General features: G+C 40.2%; 1 protein-coding gene across 8 annotated transcripts in view; it reads right to left on the minus strand.

The window, feature by feature from the left end:
* The window catches only part of Fgd4 (FYVE, RhoGEF and PH domain containing 4), a 175,418-nt gene that overhangs the window by 51,839 nt on the left and 103,180 nt on the right, over positions 1–20,399 (minus strand). For all 8 annotated transcript variants that reach the window (XM_031363214.1, XM_031363219.1, XM_031363221.1 and 5 more), the window contains exons 3-7: positions 17,126–17,309; positions 14,263–14,773; positions 11,016–11,105; positions 8,331–8,476; positions 7,750–7,906 (exon numbers count right to left, since the gene is read on the minus strand). In XM_031363214.1, coding sequence (XP_031219074.1) covers positions 7,750–7,906; positions 8,331–8,476; positions 11,016–11,105; positions 14,263–14,773; positions 17,126–17,309 — 1,088 coding nt within the window. The remainder of the gene's footprint in view (positions 1–7,749; positions 7,907–8,330; positions 8,477–11,015; positions 11,106–14,262; positions 14,774–17,125; positions 17,310–20,399) is intronic.

Genomic DNA, 20,399 nt, shown 5'->3' on the forward strand with positions numbered 1-20,399 from the left:
TTTGTGTGGTTTAGGTATAAGAGTAATTGTGGCTTCATAGAACAAATTGGGTAGAGTGCCTTCCGTTTTTATTTTGTTGAATAGTTTGAGGAGTATTGGTATTAGGTCTTCTTTGGAGGTTTGATAAAAGTCAAGGCATGTTTTTGATTAACAAATAATGTGGGAGGGCTTGGAGGGCTCAGCTTACTGCTGGTGGTGCCATCCCTGGGCCATTGATCCTGAGAGGTATAAGAATGCAGACCGAATGAACCATGGAGAACCAGTTAGTAAGCAACGCTCTTCCAAGGCCTCTGCTTCTGCTTCAGCTCCTGCCCTCATTTCTTCTTTTCTTGAGTGTTTGCCCTGACTTCCCTCAGTGATGGGGTGTTGTTACCTGAGAGTTGTAAGATAAAATAAATTCTTTCCTTCCCAAGTTGCTTACAGTCATGGCGTTTTATCATAGCAATAAAAAAGCCTCACCAAGACAAATATAAATGAAATAAACAGAACAGAGCATAAAGTAGGGAAGAAAGTTATTTAGAAATCAAGTATTTCTCTGATTGATGTTAGAATAATCAGAAGCTGGGTATAACAAATAAAAATGCATGTTATTTTATAAAGAGCAGTCAATAAAATGTTAAAAAAGATTTAAAGATAAAAGAATCAAAATGTTGCCATAAACTCTATCATGTAACATAAAAGGCAGAAGAGCTATAGAATTTCAGCCACAAGAATATTATGTGACACACAGAATTCTATTTCATGTCTTCAAAGAATTAGTTATCTACAAGTTTGAATACACACTGCAGAATTAATATAGCTTATTATGGCATTATTAAAATTTATTATATGGGCTTGGTACAATGGAGTCAAACCTGGATACAGATAGAAAGTGACTAAAAAAAAAAAATCAGGCTTCACTGCAATGCAGCCACTCTCCTTTAACCACTGAAAGAAGATGAAATAGGAAAAGAGTGGATACTGACTTTATAAATAACTATTCACTTACTTATTTTTTGAAACTCCATCTTACTAGGTAGCTAAGACTGGCTTCAAATTTGCTATCCTGATTCTCTAGCCTCCTAAGTGCTAGAGTTGCATTGGCAGACCTGCCATATGTGATGAATTTATGTAGACTTATGTCTGAGTTATTGTTCTACTGCTGCGAAAAGACACCATGACCAATGGAACTCTCATGACAGAAAGCATTTAATTGGGAACTTGCTTACAGTTTCAGAGGTTTAGTCCATTATCATCATGGTGGGTATTATGGCAGCAAGCATGGCAGGCATGGTGCTGGAGAAGTAGTTGAGAGCTACATCCTGATCTGCAGGCATAAAGGGAGAGAGAGACGCTGACTAGGCTTGGTGTGGGCTTTTGAAACCTCAAAGCCCACCCCTATTAACACTTCCACCAACAAGACCACACTTCCTAGTCCTTCTAATCATCTCAATCTGATCCACTCCCTGGTGACTATGCATTCAAATATATGAGCCTATCTATGGAGGCCATTCTCATTCAAACCACCATACCCCACTCCCTGGCCCTGTATCTTGTAGCCATATCACAATGCAAAAATGCATTCAGTTCAACTTCAAAAGTCCTCATAGACTATCACAGTCTCATAACTGTTTAAAAAGTTCAGAGACTCATGGCAATCTCTTCATTATACCCCACTGTAAAAATCAAAATCAAAAGCAGATCACATACTTCGAACATATGCTGGTACAGAAATATACATTACCATTCCAAAAAAGAGAGCATAGTGAGGAAATACTGGACCAAAGCAAGACTAAAAGACAGTGGGAAAACTCTGAATTCTGCATCTCTATGTCAGATGTCAGTGTGTTCTTCAGAACTTCAACTCTTTCCAGCTTTGTGGACTGTAGTAAAACACTTCACTCTCATGGGCTTACCAGCTAGTGTGCAGCTTTCCTTAACAGGTATCTCATGACTCTGGAATATGGTGGTTTGAATGAGAATGGTCCCCATAGAATCATATATCTGAATGCTTAGTCACCAAAGAGTGATGCTATTTGAAAGGATTAGAAGGATTAGGTGTGGCCTTGTTGGAGGTAGTGTGTCACTGGGGGTGGGCTTTGACATTTCAAAGCCCATGCCAAGAACAATCTCTCTCTTTCTTTCTTCTTCTCCTCTTCCTCCTCCTCCTCCTCCCCTTCCTACTTCTCTTCCTCCTTCTTCTCCTTCTTCTTCTTCTTCCTCTTCCTCTCCTTCTCCTTCTTCTTCTTTACATGCATCAGGGTATCAGGTAGCTCTCAGCTAATTCCTCAGCACCATGACTGTCATGCATGCTGCTATGTTTTCTGCCATGATGATAGTTGACAAAGCCTCTGAAGCTGTGGCCATGATATCTGTTTTCAGCAATAGAATAGTATTAAAACAGAAGTTGGTACCAGGAAGTACACTGCTTGACAAGAATTGTTGTGCTTTATGTCAGAGGAATATGGAAGACTTGGATATTTTGGACTAGAAAAATGGTTGGATGCTTTAAGGGAGTTGGGGTGGGGGCATAATGGGCTATCCTAGCAGGAGCAAGGATAGTAGTGCTGAGAGCAGTGTGGGATCATCTCATGAAACTTCAGAGCAGAATAATAGTAAGTAGTCTAGAGACCATTCTTATGATATTTTGATAAGGAATGTGCTTATTTTTTTTGCCCTTGTCCTAAAAATCTGCTTGAGGCTAAATGAAAGAGTTTTGGATTAATAGCATTGGTACAGGAGATTTCAAGACAGTCTATTATCAACTCTGATCTGTGGTTATTAGTAATCTTAATTAATATATATATATTGCAGATATATAATGAAAAGGAACAAGCTAGACAAAGAGAAGTACAAAATGTAAGTCTAAGGAGAAAATGAGCACTGGGAAGTGAGCACTAAATTTAGTGCACAAGGTGATAAATGGTTTAAAGAAAAGTCTCATAATAAATGAAATAAAGGGAGTGGTAACTTCAGGGCAAGACCCCACCCAACTAACCTTCTAACTTATAAAACAGAATGAAATGAAATGCTATGCAGGGAAGGTAATCATCACTAACAGAAACCAAGGCAAATGAGACTGAAAGAATTATTTGTGCCCACAGTATTTTCTTCTGTATCACTCTCCCTAGTTTTTCCCATTGACTTTTCTCAACCCTAGCCATTTCCTACTACTTACGGTCTTGGTTCTACTCTGAGTTAGTCAATTCCTACCCAATACACACTGCTTAAGGTTTCCTCTTCTTTATTAGTTGGGCAGGTTTAACTTATTGAATTTCTTCTCTGTTAGTATTTGGCAAGTTCACTCAGTGGCTAAAGTTTCTTGCGTAACCTTTGGGATTCTTTCACTGTTAAAATTCTGGTAAGTGAGTTGAGTATCTTTTATCATTAGGGAAGACCGTGTCTTGAATGTGTCAGAAGTCTATCTTTCCTACATAGGTATATTAGTATGATCTGGGAGGAATTTACTTGCTTCTCTTTGTTTATTCATTGTTGCCAAAAGGGAGTCAGATGAACAGTGTCAGTTACCTGATTGACCATTGATTGTGCTGGACACTGTGTAAGTGCTTCCTGAGGGGCTACTATCTGCACAGTTCTATGCTAGAACCATAGTAGTAAACAAGAGGCTTTCTGTCAGACGTTATATGAAGGGAACCAGATATTTCTTTTCTTTTCTTTCTTTCTTTCTTTTTTTTTGGTTTTTCAAGACAGGGTTTCTCTGTGTTGTCCTGGCTGTCCTGGACATGTTCTAGCCCCATGAAGCAGCAGAACCTGGCAGTTTTGGCCATTGTGATTCTGGCTTTGTGTCAAGGACACAAGAAAGGGACTATGGAATCTCTCTCCATGGCTAAAGGAAGCTGCTGAGGTCACTGAGAAAAGCTGTGAGTGAACCCCACAATTTTAGAGATGTCAGAATCATGGAACACCTATGAAGGAATGTTGCAGACCAGGGATGGAATAAATTCATGAGAGAAAAGTATGCTAGAGTCAACCTGAAAGGTTTTGGAGAGTATCTGAGCAATATCTTGACATCTGACACGAAGTTGCAGAATTTGGAGTTGGCCTGCTAGGCTTTGGTCCAGTATTTTCTCATTATGCTCCCCTTCCTCTTTTTTTGAATAGTAAAGCATATTTCTGTGTCACTGTATATTGGAAATATGTGAGCTGCTTTTTTATTTTACAGTGGGGAATAGTGGAGAGATTACAATGAATCTCAGAAGAAACTCTGGACATTTAAACAGTGATGTAACTGTGATAGACTGTGGGGACTATGGGGACTTTTGAAGTTGAACTGAATGCATTTTTGCATTGTGATATGACTACAAGCTACAGGGCCAGAGAGTAGGGTTATGGTAGTTTGAATGAGAATGGCCTCCATAGGCTTGTATATTTGAATGCGTAGTCACCAGGGAGTGGATCAGTTTGAGATGATTAGAAGGATTAGGAAGTATGGCCTCCTTTTGTGGAATTATGTTAATAGGGGTGGGCTTTGAGGTTTCAAAGCCAATGCTAGGCCATCTTTGTCTTTGTCTCCCAACCCTCACAGGACTATTCCTGCTGCTTTTGTTTGCCTTCTACAATTTGTTGCTGAAGATACCACACACTTCAGACACAAGAATCAGGAGTCAGTATGGATCTAATTTAAGGGCCTCCCCACTGTGGACTAGCTTTCATGATACCAGAGATACTACGTAATTTGGGGGGGGGTGGTACTCCATCATCCTATGAACCACAAAAATGTCTAGCACAGTAGGATGTCCTTAGAGGTACAATAGTGGCACTCATGTCTTGGAGGTAACCAATTGATGTCTAATTGGACTTGAAAGGAGTAAATGCAGCTTGGAGGAGAACCTATTATTGCCATTATATTAAAGCAGCATACTTCCTAACTGCATTCTGAAATTCTATCCACATAACCATGCATAAGTGTAGCTAATATCCAATATGTACAAAGAGCTCAAGAAGTTAGACACCAGAGAATCAAATAACCCTATTTAAACATGGGGTACACAGCTAAACAAAGAATTCTCAGTTGAGGAATATTGAATGGCTGAGAAGCACCTAAAGAAATGTTCAACATCCTTAGCTATCAGGAAAATGCAAATCAAAACAACCCTGAGATTCCACCTTATACCAGTCAGAATGGCTAAGATCAAAAACTCAAGTGACAGCAGATGCTGTCAAGGATGTGGAGAAAGAGGAACACTTCTCCATTGCTGGTGGGATTGCAAGCTGGTACAACCACTCTGGAAATCAGTCTGACAGTTCCTCAGAAAATTGGACATAGTACTACCTGAGGACTTAGATATACCACTCCTGGGAATATACTTAAAAGATGCTCCAACATATAACAAGGACACATGCTCCACTATGTTCATAGCAGCCTTGTTTATAATAGCCAGAAGCTAGAAACAACCCAGATGTCCCTCAACAGAGGAATGGATACAGAAAATGTGGTCCATTTACACAATGGAGTACTACTCACCTATTAAAAACAATGATTTCGTGAAATTCACAGGCAAATGGATGGAACTAGAAAATATCACCTTGAGTGAGGTAACCCAAACACAAAAGAACACACATGGTATGTACTCACTGATAAGTGGATATTAGGAGAAAAGCTTGGAATACCCATGATACAACTCACAGACCACATGAAGCTCAAGAAGTAGGAAGACTAAAGTGTGGATGTTTGTCCTATTTAGAAGGTGGAACAAAATCATAGTGGGACATAGCAGGAGGGGGGACCTGGGAGGAAGAGAGGAAGGGGAGGGAAAAAAGAGGCAGGACCAGGTGTGGGAGGAGACAGGGGAGATGTACAGAGGGTCAGAAAATTGAATGGAGATGTGTAGTAGTGGGGGATGGGGAACTGGGGGTAGCCACTACAAAGTCCCAGATGCCAGGGAAGCAAGAAGCTCCCAGGACCCAAGGGGGATAGTATTAGCTGAAATACCTAGTAAAGGGGAGAGAGATCATATCTATAGGTTTGGCATGACCCCTGATTGAGGGATGGGGCCACTCACCCATCTCAAAAATATTAACCAAGAATTGCTCCTGTCTAAAGGAAATGCTGGGACAAAGAGTGGAGCAGAAACTGAAGGAAAGGCCTTCCAGAGACTACTCCACCTAGGGATTCATCCCACATGCAGATACCAAACCCATGCTCTATTGTTGATGCCAAGAAGTGCTTGCTGTATCTTGGTTATTCTTTACCATTTTGTCAGGATGCAAAGGGAGGGACCTCAGATGAAATGCCTGATAGTAGGGAGAAGGAACTTATAGAGGCCACCTCCAACAGGAAGACAGGATATCAAGTGAAGGATGGGGTTGCCATCCCACAATCACATCTCTGACCCATAATTGTTCCTGTATGAAAGAATTACAAGGATGGAAATGGAGAGGAGCCTGAGGAAAAGAAGGTCCAGCTACAGGCCCAAAGTGGAATCCAGCTCAAGGGGAGGTCCCAAGGCATGACACTATTACTGAGGCTATGGAGTGCTCACAAAAAGGGACCTATCATGACTGCTCTCTGAAAGATCCAACAAACAGCTGAAAGAGTCAGATGCAGATATTTGCACCCAACCAATGGACAGAAACAGCTGACCCCTGTTGAATTAGGGAAGACTGAAAAAAGCTGAGGAGAAAGGCGATCCAGTGGGAAGACCAACAGTCTCAATTAATCTGGACCCCCAAGATCTCTCAAACACTGGACCACCAAACAGGCAGCATACATCAGCTGATATGAGGCTTCGAACACACATACAGTAGAGGACTGCCAGGTCTGTGTTCATTCAGAGATGATGAACCTAACCCTCAAGAGACTGGAGGCTCCAGGGGGTTTAGAGGTCAGGTGATATGGTGGGTGGGGACATCCACGTGGAGACAGGCGGAGGTATAGGATGTGGAACAGTTGGAGGGTGGATGGGGGGGCGGCAAGTAAAATATGGAGTGTAAAAAAATAAATTAATTAAAGGTTAAAAAAAGAGAAAAAAAAGTGCTTGCTGACCAGACCCTGGTATAGCTGTCCCCTGAGAGGCTCTACCAGAGCCTGACCAATACAGATGTGGATGCTCACAGCCAACTATCAGATTGAGGTCAGGGGCCCCAATGGGGGAGTTATATGAGGGACTGAAGGAGATGAAGTGGTTTTCAACCCCATAGGAAGAACAACAATATCAACCCAACCAGATCTTCCCAGACCTCCCAGGGACTAAACCATCAACCAAAGAGTACACATGGAAGGACCCATGGCTCCAGCTGCATATGTAGCAGAGGATTACCTTATCTGGCATCAATGGGAGGGGAGGCTTTTGGTCCTGTGAAGGCTTGATGAGGCAGCATAGGTGAATGCTAGGGTGGTGAGGGGTGAGTGTGTGGGTGGGTGGGGGAGCACCATCATAGAAGCAGAGGGTAGGAGGAATGCGATGGGGGTTTGTGGAGAGGAAACTGAGAAGGGGATAAAATTTGAAATGTAAGTAAATAAAATAACCAATAAAATAAATAAATAAATAAGTTTCTTAGGGTTTTGAGTAGATTAAAAAAAAGAAATTGAAAAGCAATGTACATTGAGCATTTTCTACCACTTAGTATGTGGAGTGTGCTTCATAATCAACTGCTTTAACTTTAGATACTATCTTTGCAGAAATTAGTAGATTAGACTTCAGCTAAATTTCTTAGAAAAATACTTATATCTCAATTTTAGATCTTGAAGACCACAGAAATTTGTCAGAAAAGATTAACTAGTGACCAGGAAGCAAAGTGTCCTATTACCTGAATCTCTTCCGTCACTGATTTGAACTGGGGAACACGCTCGGTCATGTTTTTAACCAGTTCCACTGCATTATCAAACCCCTTTACGTATTCTCCATACATCTTAAGGAATGGCGCCAACTTTTGCAGGATATCTCCAATTCTGGGTGTAGTTTCCCTGTGTTAAATATAAAAATGTCATTAAGGTTTCTTACAGAATAAGGAAATCTGTAGGCTCAAGGATAGAGTAGCCATTCCATACCATCTGCTCTCATAGACCCACTGCTCTAACACTTGCAAGAGACAGTTTTCCAGAGTGAGCTTAGGAACTTCAGAGCGAGCCTGTGGAGCCCCTGGAGCTGCTGATCATGCCTGAGTCTTGTCTTCAGTAGTCAGAGCACCATTTGGAGCACACAGGCAGACTTCACATGTTGGCGAGACATGACCATGCCGTCCCACATCTACCAGTAGTTTTTATGCAAGACTTTGGAACTATATTTAGTATAGCTGTGGTGTGTGGCACATCTGTTCTTTTTTAAAAGTTAAGAAGCACCATCATGTATGCATGTTTTAGGCACAGAAGTCCCGTTTCTCCATCTTACCATTCTTGCATTCGCTTCTCCAGCTCAGGTAATAGGAATTTACTATGGAAGGCATTTATTGATGAAATGTTAGAAAAGATTTTATTCACCATCTCTGCAGGAAATGAGCCTCGGTTTGCTTCTTCTAATAGTTTGCAATAAAATACCTGAATGAAAGAATAAAGCAAATGTCACGTTAGATTTGTGGGCTAGCCAGTTTCACTGTGCTGGCCTGCCCTGGGCTGGAAACATTATCTTGCTGGGTAAATGGGGAAATTTATGGTTTAGGAAATCAATGACTCTGTGAAATGTAGGAAGAACTATATGTTTTGATTTTGAAGAATTTTAAATGAGGGTCAAGAAGATTTGTTTATAATTAAAACTATGTCCCTACCTAAATGGAATTTATTTACCATTTTCCTCCAGAATGTTAAAGTAGATAGTTAATAAAGTGTTTCTGTGCAGAGAATTTTCAACTGATGAGGAGGGGTTTACATTTTCATCTATGGCTATAATTAAGGATTGTGAATAGATTTTATTATGTATACAGGGTGATATATTTCACTTAATATGCTTTGAATGATGTCTATAGCTATTGTGAATGGCTCTCACTGTGGGTAACGGTTAGTGTTAATTGTCAAGGAATCACCTGGGACATAGGCCTCTGGCACCTCTGTGGGCAATTATCTTAATTGCATTGACACAGATAGGAAACCTGCCCACAAGGAGAGCAACATTCCCTGGTTGGGATCTTGGAATCAGTGGAGAAGGAGTGCTGAGCAGACCAACACACTAGTTGCTCTTTGCTTCTTGACTATGAATACAATGTGATGTGCTTCATCAAGATCCTGCCCTCTTGACCTTCCTGCCATGATGGACTGTATCCTTGTCTTAAATTGTGAGTCAAAATGGATCCTCCCCCTTTAAGTTGTCCTTCTCAGGCTTTGCATCACAGCAACAAATGGTAACAAAGGTGGAGAAGTCTGCTGCTGTCTCCCATGCTCCCTAAAGATACTGTATGTATCTTGAAAGGGGAGTATGTAACTTAGTTCCTATAGAACAGAGACAATCAGTGAACAGAACCAACAAAACCCTTTGGTTTTCATATTTTCATTTGCTTTTTAATAAATAAATAATACCTGACTATGTTAATACTTTGTGTGATTGGGGATCTTCTGCACCTGTAACATATACCACAGAGATAAGTGGCAAAGGCGAACATCCTGAATCCTTGGCTATACTCTGCTCAGACTACAATACCTAACTGCCATTTTGTTAAAATCAGGCAGAAATCTGTTCCTTTACCCTGTCCAAAGGACTATTAATTTTCTAAATTAATCTAACTGCACTTTATTATTGGAAGGCCATACAAAAATTATCTCCTTAAAGACTCCGACAGATGGGACACTGTACTAATTAACACACTAAAATATCTAAAACATCAAAAAAGTAGTCAAATTAATTTGTCACGGGGGGGGGGAGATGGTGAGACAGAGACACACACAGAGAGAGATAGAAAGATAGAGAGAGAGAGAGATGGAGAGAGGGGGAAATAAGAGGAGGAGGAAGAGGGAGAGGAGGAGGAGAATGAGGAGGAAGAGGAAAAGGAGAATGAAGAGGAGGAGGAAGAGGAGGAGGATGAGTAGAAGGAGGAGGAGAAAAAGAAGGAGGAGGAGGAGGAAGAAGAAGAGGAGGAGAAGGAGGAGGGGGAGGAGGAAAGAAACAACTTGCCTATAAGAAAAGGCCTCTTTCACTATAGGAACACCTCCACATTCCAAGACTGTGTCTCCCCACAGGGAGTGACTTTCACTATAGGAACCTCCGCAGTCAAAGACTGTGTCCCCACAGGGACTGACTTTCACTATAGGAACCTCCGCAGTCAAAGACTGTGTCTCCCCACAGGGAGTGACTTTCACTATAGGAACCTCCGCAGTCAAAGACTGTGTCCCCACAGGGAGTGACTTTCACTATAGGAACCTCCGCAGTCAAAGACTGTGTCCCCACAGGGACTGACTTGGCTTCATGGTAAAGTTCCTGGACACAGAGAATCTGAACGACAGCTTCACTGTTCCACGGAACACAAACTTTAAATTGGCTTCACACAATCCATACAACCAGAATGAGACTCACAACAAACATTCCAACATGGCGGCTTCCTCTATACAGCACTGTAGGAGCAGAGTGCATTTCTAAGTGACCCCATGGACTCATAGTGTATGGATGAAACTAGGCTCAAGGCCGCACCATAATTAAAGTACAAAATATGGTACAGTGGAACCATGCATGCAACAAATACTGTCCTAATGACGAAGCCAGGTTCCATACAAGGCTAAACAAGTGATCTCTCAAAGCCCCGTGGCATGACACAGTGCAACACATCAAACAAGACAGGGTCACCAAAGTAACCACCAATAGCCTGTTTAGATTTTAGTAGTTGATACTGCCTCCCAAGAGCACAATAAAGCGTCAAGAAATAAGAACAATGTTTGACATTATAGAACACAGCCACGCTGTGACTTTTACATAGAAACCTACACTCTTGGTTGGGAGTTGCAAACATCTTGAATTCAGCAAATTTATCAGTGAGGCTGGGAACATTTCCTTAAAGCTAGTAAATTTTACTACCCTAACCACCCAGGCCTGCACTGCAGCTCCTAAAATGCTTCCATACCTAGGGCTGAACGATGAATGGCAGCAAAATGTTACCTGATCTAGGAGGTTGAGCCGGCTGACATAAGCTCTTTCTGTAAGCAAAAGTTCAGTGGCTATTTTGTGAAGTTTCTGCTCATTAGTCTCCTAAAAATAAAATCAAATAGATATTTGCATATAAGAAAAGGCAGCTTAGACATGTTTAAGTAATAAACACTTAATCAGAAAGCTCAATCAAAGCGGATTTCACCGAATGTTTCAGGAACATGAAGCTGGGTGATCAGACCTGTAGAGTCTGTGCCTGGTAATATCACTGTTTACCTCTTTCTCAGAATGTTGTCTTTCTTGGTGCCCAGTACCATACTTCATTCACTCTTACCATCTTCTTACATACAATACCACACTGTCTTATTTATTAACTCTTGTAAGTAACATCTTGCCTTTAAAAATATATTGTGAAATATATGATCATAAATATTAAGAGAGAAAATAGTAAAATGCATTACACCATGTGCCCAATGCCAAGGCATGACTATCAATTTATCCCAATCTTCTTCCAGCTATGCCTCCTCTCACTTCTCTCATACTTTTTTTTTCTTTTGGGACAGGGCGTCATTGTGCTGTCCTGACTGGTGTAGAACTAACTAGCTTTGTAGATTAGGCTGACCTTGAACTCACCTCTGTGAGTTCATTCACCTCTGCCTGTCTCTACTGCCAAAGTACCTGGACTAAAAGTATGTATCAGTAATCCAGGCCTCATCTAATCTATAATTAAATCTAATTTTACTGTTTGCTCCTTAAATAGGTACATCTAATTAACTGTTAATTTGTATAACCTTGTTTCATGATGATAGGAATGTTTTCTTGTTAGTTTTCTAACTCCTTTAATCAACTACAGTGCTTCAATAAGAATCCCAGCATTCAATAAAAGATTGCTGATAAAACAAGTAGCTATCTTCCATGTAACTACTGTTTTGTAATTATTATGACTTTGACAAGATGTTAGAGTGCTGCTTTTCAAGAACCTCTGCCTGATGATCAAACTATAAACTCTCCCATCCTGGTACCACCCCATTTCATCTATCTGTCTACAGTCCATGAAATTTGGACAACCAAGTCCTATGAATGGTCATGCCCAAAAAACGTTAAAGGGAATAACAAAGAATACACACACACACACACACACACACACACACACACACACAGACACATGCACATACAAAATGACAATTAGTGAAAAAAGGAGACCATAAATTTGATGGGACATGATTTGAAGGAACATGGGGAGGGGTATATGGGAAGGCAAGGAGGGAGGAAAGGGAGTATGTAACTTCATTATAATCTCAAAGATAAGATTAAAAAAGATACCAAGTTTTCCTCACTGCTACTGTGTTCTCCAACTCTTATTTCAAGTTCACACCAACCAAGAGTTTCTATATTCTCTGAGTCTAATATCTTTTCTCTGTAACTTACCTTACATATTGCTACACGAGGAATCTCTCTAAAACTTTACTTTCTTACATATGAATACACTTCAGAGGAAGAAATGGAAATGCATTATCTTTTATATCCACAAGAAATGCTGGCCTGCATTAACATGACACTTGGAGGATCTACTGAGGCTCAGTCTTCTGACAGTAAAATGCACCCTTTTGGAATTTGGAGAAATTCATATAAGCATGCAAACACCACCACAAGCAAGGTTCAGGTTCCCATCATTCCTAAATTCTACTTTTGCTCCTATTCTAGTGAGAAAGAGAAAAAAAAAAAAAGGGCATAAATTTGGCTGGATTGGGGAAACAGGGATGATCTGTGAGGTACAGGGAGGGGAAACAGTAATCAGAATAGATTACATGAAAAATACCCATTTTCAATTAAAAAAAAAAGAAAACTGTTTTCATCTTTATCAAGTCATGTAAGATTCTTCTAACATGTAGATACAACAACTAACAAAACGTGGCAAGAGGACCAGCCAATGGCCACAAGAACCGCCACCCAAGCCCTTTAATAGGAACACTCTTGTGGTGCCATAGAGGGCCCTCCCTGAGGGCACCGTCTTACCTTGCACACCGAGCCTTATTTCTAAGTGTCTCTTCCATCCAGCACAGGTCAAGGAAGGAAGCATTAAGCTTCACTCAGCTGTTAAGGCACAAGGTTCCCTTCACAGCACTGTTTCTTTACTGCCCCAGACAATGCGTGAAGCTTGAGTCACTTTCTCTTTCCCATCTGCTTAAATTGTTGATGGCACTTCAGCTAAAGCTCTAAATATAACCACCAGTCAGTCACGTTAATATTTTAGAATCAGTCCTTCACTTATGGTTGTCTGACTATGCTCGGGGTAGAACTATAAATTATTATAAGTAGATTTAAGATTTGGATTTTTCCATTTGATGTTCCTACCATTGCCAATGTTGTAATTTTATTTAGTATAATCAATGACAAAGACTGGGCAATAGAAATCTCTAGGATGGTTTCAGAGATATACATGGAATGTTAAAGATTAGGAAAATTCAGAATGAAACTGACATGACACCAAGAAATGTAAGATCCGACATGAAAGCCATGCTACTGAAACCCCAGAGTAAGAAGCTGATGCAAACAAGGTCAAAGCAACTTCTAATAGTTAGAGTCATGTAAAAAATAGCTGTAAGTGGGGCCAGAAATCATCTGAAGATTTTTTGGTTCTGTTTGATCAATAATATTTTATTTTGTTATTTTAGAAAGTTTTTATAAACAGTATGACAAAATACATCTGGCAATTTTTCTTGTTTTATGTGAACTCAGCTTTACCATGCCTCCCCAAGAATCTGAGCTATCCATTGCACAACTGTCAAGAAACCAAAGAGCGATGCACGTGGCAGCACTCAGCCTGTAGTGGGTCAAGTCTCAGCTTCACTTATATCTCGGGATGCTGGTCCAGTTTTCTACAGTTCTGCCCTGTCTAGGGTAATACCCTTTGGGAGTGGCAGTTAGTAGTTCCTGCTCATTCCTATGTAGACTTGTGACTTGTTGCCCCAGGGAAACAATACTGGTCTACAGAAGCAACATCTAGAGCCAGGAAGAGCATCCATCTCCCAACACAACACAGTTGCTGTGATTTTTCTACAATACAACCATCACAACAGAATAATCAAACAAAGCTACATAAGCAGATAAAAGGAAGCACCTTTAAGATAAAAGCCCATCAGCCCCCAAGCTTGCAAATGGTTTCTCTGCTGGTGTGAGTAACCTGAGGCATTCACCTCATGGGTGCTGTGAAACATTAGGCAGTGTTTGCCCTGTGCTGTGGCGGTTTCTGGCTTACCTTCACTTCATGGTGCTGGTCTAGTGTATCCAATCCCACGGTGCTCACCCCATTTTCCTTCTCTGGGAGCTCAGCTTCCATCCCTGGCTCTCCTTCTTTTGAGGGAAGCCCTAAGTCAGTCTCCGGAGTCCTACAGCTGCTGTCAGAAGCATTTTCATCATGGCTGTTGGTTATAGATGATACAGAATCTGTGGTGGTTTCATTTCTTTCTCCATTCAGCACATGTGTATCAGGCGAGGCAGCGGCAGCAGTCTGGATAGCCATCTCTGGGCTAAGAGCAGTCTCCTTCTCATCTTCACAATCCATCTGGTTTTGTGCAGCCACCTCACCATTGGCCAAACAACCATGTTGGCCCTGAGTCTGATCTGGATCGATTTCCTGCTTCTGCGGAGAGTGCTGGGGTAGAAATTTTCGTGGAGGTGTAGAGGTTAACCCATGCGGTCCTGGAGTTTGAGGAATATTTAGGTTCATAGTAGAATCTTTTTGCAAATCAATGTAATTTGACAAAACACTGTAAGATAAAATACAAAAAAGAAACACCAGGATGAAAAGTTTTAGAATGAAGACAAGTCAATTCCAGGTGGAAAGAGACATCATTTCTACATGATGGTTTTAGAAACAGATTCTTGGGACACAAGCCATATTTAAACAAGCAGTTACATAGAAAGGGTGAAGATTGGAGAGATGGTTCAGCTGTCAAAGGCTAGGCTTAAACCAAAACCAGATGGATGAACCTGAGCCTTTTCTGGTTGGAGTGTTTCCATGAGCTTTTTACTAATATAACTTACTCAGTAAAGATAGAGATGAAAGAAATATTTGTGTTCAATGAGATTCTCTTTTTTCAAGATGTTTAATTTTTAATCATTTTTAAAATAAGCATGAGTTCCTAGCTTATAACCAAGTTAGTTTTATTTGGAAAGTAGGAACATTAAAAAGAAAAACACCCCTTTATTATACATGCTGCAGCAGCTGCTAACAGATTGCTAAGGGTTCTCTTGAATTTTGCTCTTGATCTTTCCAATTTTGTCCTCACAAATCAGATCCGTATGCATGCAAGACTTCACTAATGTCTCCAGGACATCAGCAAGAATCTGCCTTCTCCAGCTCCTCCATCTCCCACCTCCTGGAACTCCTTCTGGTGTTCATTTAAAAACCCCACCTTAAACATACACACTCCTTCCCCAGGGCATGCGGCTTGGCTCTAAGGCTGCCATACTTCTGCAAGCGGGAAAAATAACCTCATTTAACCTAATTTTGAATTGAGTCTAAGTCTTTGGTCTTTCCCAGTGGATTCGAACACCACAATACTGGTACTACCTGGATGACAATAGACCAATATTGTTGCTCTTACAATAAATTCCACCACAAGCAGAATCCTTGCAAACCCTTGCTCAAACACGAACCATAAATCATAGTCCATCCTTCCTTGCATTAAGTACACAACTGTGCACATTTCTCCTGGACAGATAAACTCATTTGGGCCACATAACTAATGAGGGCTGGAGACCTCAGCCTTTAGAATATGGACTCCTTTGAGGCCTCTCTAGGCCTTGGCATGACAGCACTGAGACCAGCTCAGGCTCCCACCTCCTTATGTTCTCATGGCAGTGGCTGCAGGATCTGTAAACTGGAAGGATCTCTTTTCTGTTTTTGAATCAATCAACTCTGAGAAGAAAAAAACTGGATGAAATCTAGTCATTGCTTTAAATATTGCTACAAGTTCAGCTCCCAACGGCATTGCAAATTCCCTTCAGAGGCCTTTGAGGATTTAAGGAAGATCATGTAAGTGCTCAGGAATGAAATACGACTTTTAAGCACCTTTCTCCAAAATTTTTAACTGTATTATAATAAGCATATTTTGTAAGTACACTGTATTTTAGTTTCTCGTTTTGTTTTGAGGAGTCTTACAATGGGGCTCAGTCTCACCTCAAATTCTTGAACCTGCGCTTCAGCCCCCTGAGTATTGTGAGTATATGCCTGTGCGGTTTATCCTTACATTTTTGAACTTTGAATGAGGGACATTATAGTTTTGTGCTTGCTCATGCTTCCCAGGACATCTCCCAAATATTCCCAAGCTAAGGCGTCATTACATACATAATAATAAAATTTAAAAGCACATTTAATGGCACACAAAAAACACCCATAGATGTAAAATAGTAAAAGGGATAATTCTTAAAAGGGTTCATGTAATGGTAAATTATCTACCAATATCACATTGCAATGAGTGAAAATGTTTGGCTTTGTATGTAGGTAAGTAAAATTATATACATTTTGTTTAGATTTCTAGTAATATAAACAAAATCTTTTTTCCTACGATAAAACAGTTTAGATAGTATAAATACAAAAAGTAACTTATAAGGATTTGGTTTTTATATTTACATAAGAAAAACACATTTACCCACACATTAGGACTAAAGAATATAAAATTCTCTTTCTGAAAATAAAATGGGTATTTACTATGAATTTTGTGTGTAGTAAAAATATCTCTTTGTAACTTACCATGAGGTAACAACAGGAAGACAGAAAGAGACTGAACTGTTATGGAAGCTCTCATTATATGAAAAGGGTCAGAAATACTAGAGAGGCACAGGAGGGCAAGAATCCCCAGGAGTCAGGTCCTCAGAGAGTGAGGAAAATGGAGATAGAAATGGCATGTGGACATCATGGACAGCAGCAGGGCCACAGCAGTAATCCAGACTGACACACACAGACACACACAGAAAATTAGAAACAGCATATCCATACATAGCAAATGTTAATGCCTACTAGGGCAAGACCAAATAATTTATCTGTAAAATGTTACTGTAGGACACTATGACTTTCAACCTCTCCTCCCGCCTCTCCCATACATAGTAACTCTTACCTGCCTCCTTCAAAGTGACTGATGAGATCCGATACCTTACTATGTTTCCCTTTGGAGGGACAAGAAGTAGGGGCCGGACTAGACTCCTCCATCCTTGGCTTTGCTCTAGGTAAAGCTTTATGCCTGGGGACTTGGGGTATATGGGATGAAGGTGAATTCTGCAGATATAATGGTTTTGGAGGCACTGTAGAAAGAGAAAAGAATTCAATATTTCATTGTTTTTCTCTGTAACAGCAAAGATTCTGGTACCCTAGGTGCAAAAATCTTCACCATTGTAAGGTATTGAAGGGAGTCTGTCAAACTGGAACTGACTTAACCAGGGAGAACTTTATTTAGCTCTTGCTATTTCTCCAGATCTCATTGAAATTATCCAATTCAATGTATGTGCATGCATGTGTGTGTGTGTGTGTCTGAGATGTGTGCTGTATTTAAAGGGCCTGTGTGTCCCTGTGAATGTTTACAGAGGAGTGCTATCTTCTTCTTAACTCTTCCCCACTGAAAACTTTATCATGCATCAATGCTTTCTGAGGATGTCTCCGAGGATGAGTTCCCATGCACCTCCACTCCCACCCTTCATCACTGCTGACCTCTCATCAGAAGGAGAGGTATAGGGTGTCAGCATTTCTAAAAGTTTTCTGCATATCTCCTTAGCATCCTAGCAGCAACTCTACTGTATTATTTCCAAAACTTAATCTACTAGGTTTTCATAAGCTAGCTTACCCACATATACTCGTTTCTATTATTGTTCACATCATTCAGTCTTACATAACTTTTCAAATGTATGATGAGCATGAGCTATGTGTGAAATAATGCTATACGCATGTGAACATAAGCACTGCACTCATAGAAATACAACCCATTAGATCAGTGGTTCGCAATCTTCCTAATGCTGCAACTATTTAATACAGTTCTTCATATTCTGATGACCATCAACTATAAATTTTTTGCTACTTTACAACTGTAATTTTGCTAGTTATAAATTATAATGTAAAAATATGATATGCAGGATATTTGATATCTAACTCCTGTGACAGGGTTGTTTGACACCCCCAGGCATTGAGACCCACAGATTGAGAACTTCTGCACTGGGGGAAATGCCTTCCTTTTAACAATACTCTCCTATATAAAAGCATTTATGACTATAAATTATATGTCTAAGGCTCTTTTTTTGTCTATGGTCACTATTCTAAGTCTCTTTAATATCTTTCATATTCATAGATTTCATTGTTTGCATTCAAACTCTTGATGCAAAAGGAAGACTATAAACAAAAGGCTCCTAGTACATGGGTGTGTTATGCAGTTACCAAATATTCCACAAGCAAATTTTATTATCAGTCACATTGACTTTTCCTAAGAACAATAACTCTAATTAATTGTTACTATATTAAAAAATTGAGGAAACCCAAGAGTAGAGTAAAAGGAGAATGAATTGGCAATGTCTGCCTTGAATGTAAAATGGGAAAATAGCTCTTGGTATGGCCAGAGTCCAGGGCACCTCTGGTTCTTCTGCCCTGCTCCTTTCAGCCATTCTTTCTAACTATCTCCCTTCTTTATGATTCTCCACCAATCCAAGGGACAGCTCTCTACTTGGAACCCAGAGCGGAGACCCAGACAAGTGATCATTATCCACCCCCACCCTCTAATACAGATGCTCTAGACTTACTCTTAAACCTGTTGCTGCCTGGCCACCTGAGCTCCTGCTCCCAGTCCACCTTCATCCTCTTAGGATTTAGATTTTTGGAATAGACACAGAGATAAGGAAACCCATAGGTATTACTTCCAATGGTCTGTCTCATCATTCATTTGTGACTATTACAGGGACCTCACAGCTGTCACATTTGGATAGGACCCAGAATGGGCAGTAGCAACCAAAGAATAGAACACCCAACCAACAAAGGCAACACCATATATGTACAAATATCTACACCAAATCTTAAAATTCAAATATCTGAACTCCAGCTTCATCAATGAAATCATAGAAATGAACAATAAAAACAATTCTTTTACTGCATAAACCAGCAACTCTATTGTAATAGGCCCTGAAAAGACAATTTAGCTGATACATAAGACAAGGTCTTGAAAACAGTAATGAAGAATGCATTCAGGGCTGGAGAGATGGCTCAGTGGTTAAGAGCACTGACTGCTCTTCTAGAGTCAGGAGCTCAATTCCCAGCAACCGCATGGTGGCTCACAACCATCTGTAATGGGATCTAATGCCCTTTTCTGATGTTGTGTCTGAACACAACAACAGTACATTCATATACATGAAATAAATAAATCTTATAAAAGTATGTTCAAAGTTGAATTAATACCTTTATAAAGACAATGAAAACATAAACAGATAAATGAAATAATCAAATAATGAAAAACTCAAGTCATGAAAATAGAAAGAAACAATCACTAATGAAAAGCCAAAGTGAAAATGAGAAACAGGAAGTCAAATGAAAAGCTCAAAGGAAAGCATCACCAATAGACTGACAGACATGGAAGAGAGAATCTCAGGTCAGAGGTAAGTGCCACCAATAGACTCAGACATGGTAGAGAGGATCTCAGGTCTTGAGGACAACATAGAGAAATTGACCATCAAGTCAAGAAAATACAAATTCTAAAAAAAAAGAAATGAGGCACAAAACATCCAGGAAACCTGAACACTATGAAAAGAACAAATCTGTGAATAATAGAATAATTATTGAAAAAAATTTGCCCAACCTAGAGAAAGAGATGCCAATAAAAGCACAAGAGGCATACAGGACACCAATAGAACCATAAAAGAAATGTCAAAGATACACAATATTCAAAACACTAAATATATCCCTTTGAACTCCTTTTGTTGTCTAATTGCTCTGGCTAGAGCAATTATATTGAATAGATAGAGAGAGAGTGTGGACAGGTTGTCTAGTCCCTGATTTTAATGGGATTGCTCCAAGTTTCTCTCCATTTAGTTTGATGTTAGTTGCTGGTTTGCTGTCTATTGCTTTTACTATGTTTAGGTATGGCTTTGAATTCCTGATACTTCCAAGATTTTTAACATGAAGGTGCCGCAGACCGGGTTCGTTGCGGGGACCCCAATTTCCATGGGATGAGAATTCTGGTCAGGTGGGCAATAAGTCGGCGGATGACAAACAGACTCGAGACACAAGGGTGTGGTGAATCTGAATGTATTTGTGCAAGGTGAGAATCAGGCTTAAATACCATACAGCAAACAGGGCAGATGTCAAGAGTCACGTAGGCAGGTGGGGGTTACAGCAGGGGATGCAAGACTGAAGTCACGTAT

The sequence above is a fragment of the Mastomys coucha genome, unplaced genomic scaffold (assembly GCF_008632895.1).
Source record: "Mastomys coucha isolate ucsf_1 unplaced genomic scaffold, UCSF_Mcou_1 pScaffold12, whole genome shotgun sequence".
In the NCBI taxonomy this organism is placed as follows: Eukaryota; Metazoa; Chordata; class Mammalia; order Rodentia; family Muridae; genus Mastomys; species Mastomys coucha.